The sequence below is a fragment of the Salvelinus sp. IW2-2015 genome, unplaced genomic scaffold (assembly GCF_002910315.2).
Source record: "Salvelinus sp. IW2-2015 unplaced genomic scaffold, ASM291031v2 Un_scaffold16568, whole genome shotgun sequence".
In the NCBI taxonomy this organism is placed as follows: Eukaryota; Metazoa; Chordata; class Actinopteri; order Salmoniformes; family Salmonidae; genus Salvelinus; species Salvelinus sp. IW2-2015.
In genome coordinates, this window is record NW_019957649.1 from 129086 (window position 1) to 131571 (window position 2486).

The 2486-nt window shown below is 47.7% G+C and overlaps 1 protein-coding gene across 1 annotated transcript; it reads right to left on the reverse strand.

Moving 5' to 3' along the window:
• Positions 1-227: 227 nt before the first annotated feature.
• On the reverse strand, positions 228-2097 carry LOC112080887 (trace amine-associated receptor 13c-like). Its single transcript, XM_024146816.1, has 2 exons — positions 1830-2097; positions 228-1129 (listed from the first exon to the last, which is right to left on the reverse strand). Exons 1-2 carry the CDS (start codon positions 2095-2097, stop codon positions 228-230), a joined length of 1170 nt encoding a protein of 389 aa, XP_024002584.1.
• Between the last annotated feature and the right edge of the window lie 389 nt (positions 2098-2486).

Consider the following 2486-nt stretch of genomic DNA (forward strand, 5'->3'; position numbering starts at 1 on the left):
GGAATAACTGGCAACTACTAGATACCGCATAGGTTAGCTACAGTTATGTTTCATTATTTAGACACAGTGAAAAAAAATGGAAACAATTCATTTTCCATAATTGTGTCTTTTTTGTTGTTGTTTTACCTGAAGTTAAATGCCGATTAAATCCCTCTCTCCATAGTAAAGTTAAAGAAAAGGGCACTGGTTGTCTTTTCAAAATAGAGGAGGTGGGGTTTGGGGTGTAGTCACAAGGTGAGTGGGGGTGGTGTAGCTCCGCCTTTCTCCCCGTGGGAAGGTGAGTGCTCCCTCTGAAAAAGCAGAGTCACTCCTTTCTTGAAGCGCTGGTCTCTCACGCTGTATATTATCACATTACAGCAGCTGTTCCCAGTCAGTATCCAGAAGGCTACGAAGGAGAAGTTGCACCAGGTGAAGCCCACCACGTTGCCCAGCACAAACACAGCGATGGGGGTGAAGGAAGCCGTAAAGGCAAACGTCAGAATGCTGATCGTCTTGGCAGCCTTGATGTCAGAGAAGGAGGGTCTATGTTGGCAGCCGCCTCCCCCTCCCTCGACCCCTACATTCCCCTCTGACATGAGCTTACGTTTGCGTGTGTAGTGGCGGATGCTGGTGAAGGACAGGATGTTGAATACCAGGGTGCCGCCCAGCAGCGTGAAGTCAAACACAGGGAACAGCAGGAGGATGTTGGCGTCAGAGGGCAGCGTGACTCCATCCCACAGGGGGACGTAGTTACACATCCGGCTGCACTCACTGTACTCCAGTGTGAAGTTGTTGCTGAGGATGAGGGGGGCCAGGGCCAGGAGGAAACTGCCTGCCCAGGAGAAGAGGATGAGAAACAGGGTACGTCTCCGTGTCACCAGGTGGTCCTTATGAAGGGGCCATAAGATGGCCACACAGCGCTCTACCGTCATCAGGAAAATAGTACTGATGGAGACAAATGTACAGCCGGCGAAGACTGGACCAATCAGCATGCAGGGCTGCCAGGGTCCCACCAGGCCCCCCATGGAGGGGTCAGTGCCCCCCTGGTACCAGACAGGAGGGGAACTGGTCACCATCAGAGAGATCTCAGTGTAGACAGAGAAAGGAACCACCAGCAGTCCAACCATCATGTCCGCTATGGCCAGAGAGACTGTCAGGAGAGAAAGGTCATTCACAGTTCACACTCAACCACATACGGTACAAATCCCTGTGTTCTAAAAGCTGATTTTACATTCAATTCCATGGGGAAAAAATCAACAGTCTGTGTGGAAATGGTTTCGCGGCTTTTGAGGCAATGCACAAAGGAATCCCTGATTGTAACTGAACAGTATTGAAGATTGATTTAGTTCTCTGTTAATCAACAAGCACCGACTGTCTTAATTAATCCTGCCAATATAACTAACGCAGGGTGGCAGGTAGCCTAGCGTTTAWTAGCATTGGGCCAGTAACCGAAAAGTCTCTGGTTCGAATCCCTGAGCTGACTAGGTGAAAAATGTATCGATGTGTGCTTGAGCAAGGCCCTTAACCATAATTGCTCCTATAAGTCACTCTGGGTAAGAGTATCTGCTAAAAAATTATATGTAACCAGCAGGCAACATAAACAAACATGTGACTCTAGAAATCTTAGAACAACTCCAGAACATTAAACCAGAATTTGAATTTAAATGAATTTCACCTTTCAATGTCAAAAACACCAAAGGTTGTTCTTCCATGTCAGAGAATCTATTGCACCTATGTGCGTAAACATAAGCAACTTACATGTGACTACCATTCTCTCCTATCCAAATCAACAGCATTTCTAGAGAGTAAATGAGCTCATTCTGAATGAATCAGTGAGTTTGTTTGTTTACCTTTGAGGTATCCCTGTGGTGTGCGGACCTGTCTTGTCTGCATGAAGACGGTGAGCGTGACCACGTTGCCCACCACTATGGCGAYGGCCAGGCTGACCATAAACACCACAGCCAGGGTACGGTTCAGCAGGCCACAGCAGCAGAAGGTGCAGAAGGGGGCCAGAGACTTGTCTGACCCTGGCACAACCAGGGCAGCTGCTGTCAGGTTGGGTCTCACAATCGCCTGTGTGCCCCATGGAACACTCAGGTTGGCCAGGAGGTCAGTCATGGTAGTCTGGACGAGGCCCAGGACAAACCTCACTACTAGGTGAACTTTGTGCTCCTGGTGCCCATGTGCTGGACTGAGAGATGCTACTGGAGAAACAAGCAGGAACATTATAAACCAAGGTAAACCATCAAACCTGTCCAAAAGAAAACTACAAACACTGCTATGTAACACATCATACAGAGTTGATTTGCATGATAACACTCATATGACCTACTGTGCTGTCTAGCTATATGTTTCCTAAAATGACCTTCAGGTAACTGCCAAAATAAAGGAAACACTTGAGTAAATGAGGGATACAAAGTTTATTGAAAGCAGATGCCTCCACACAGGCTTGTGTGTGTGTCTCAGTCACCAGATGTCAACCCAGTTAAACACTTACGGGAGATTCT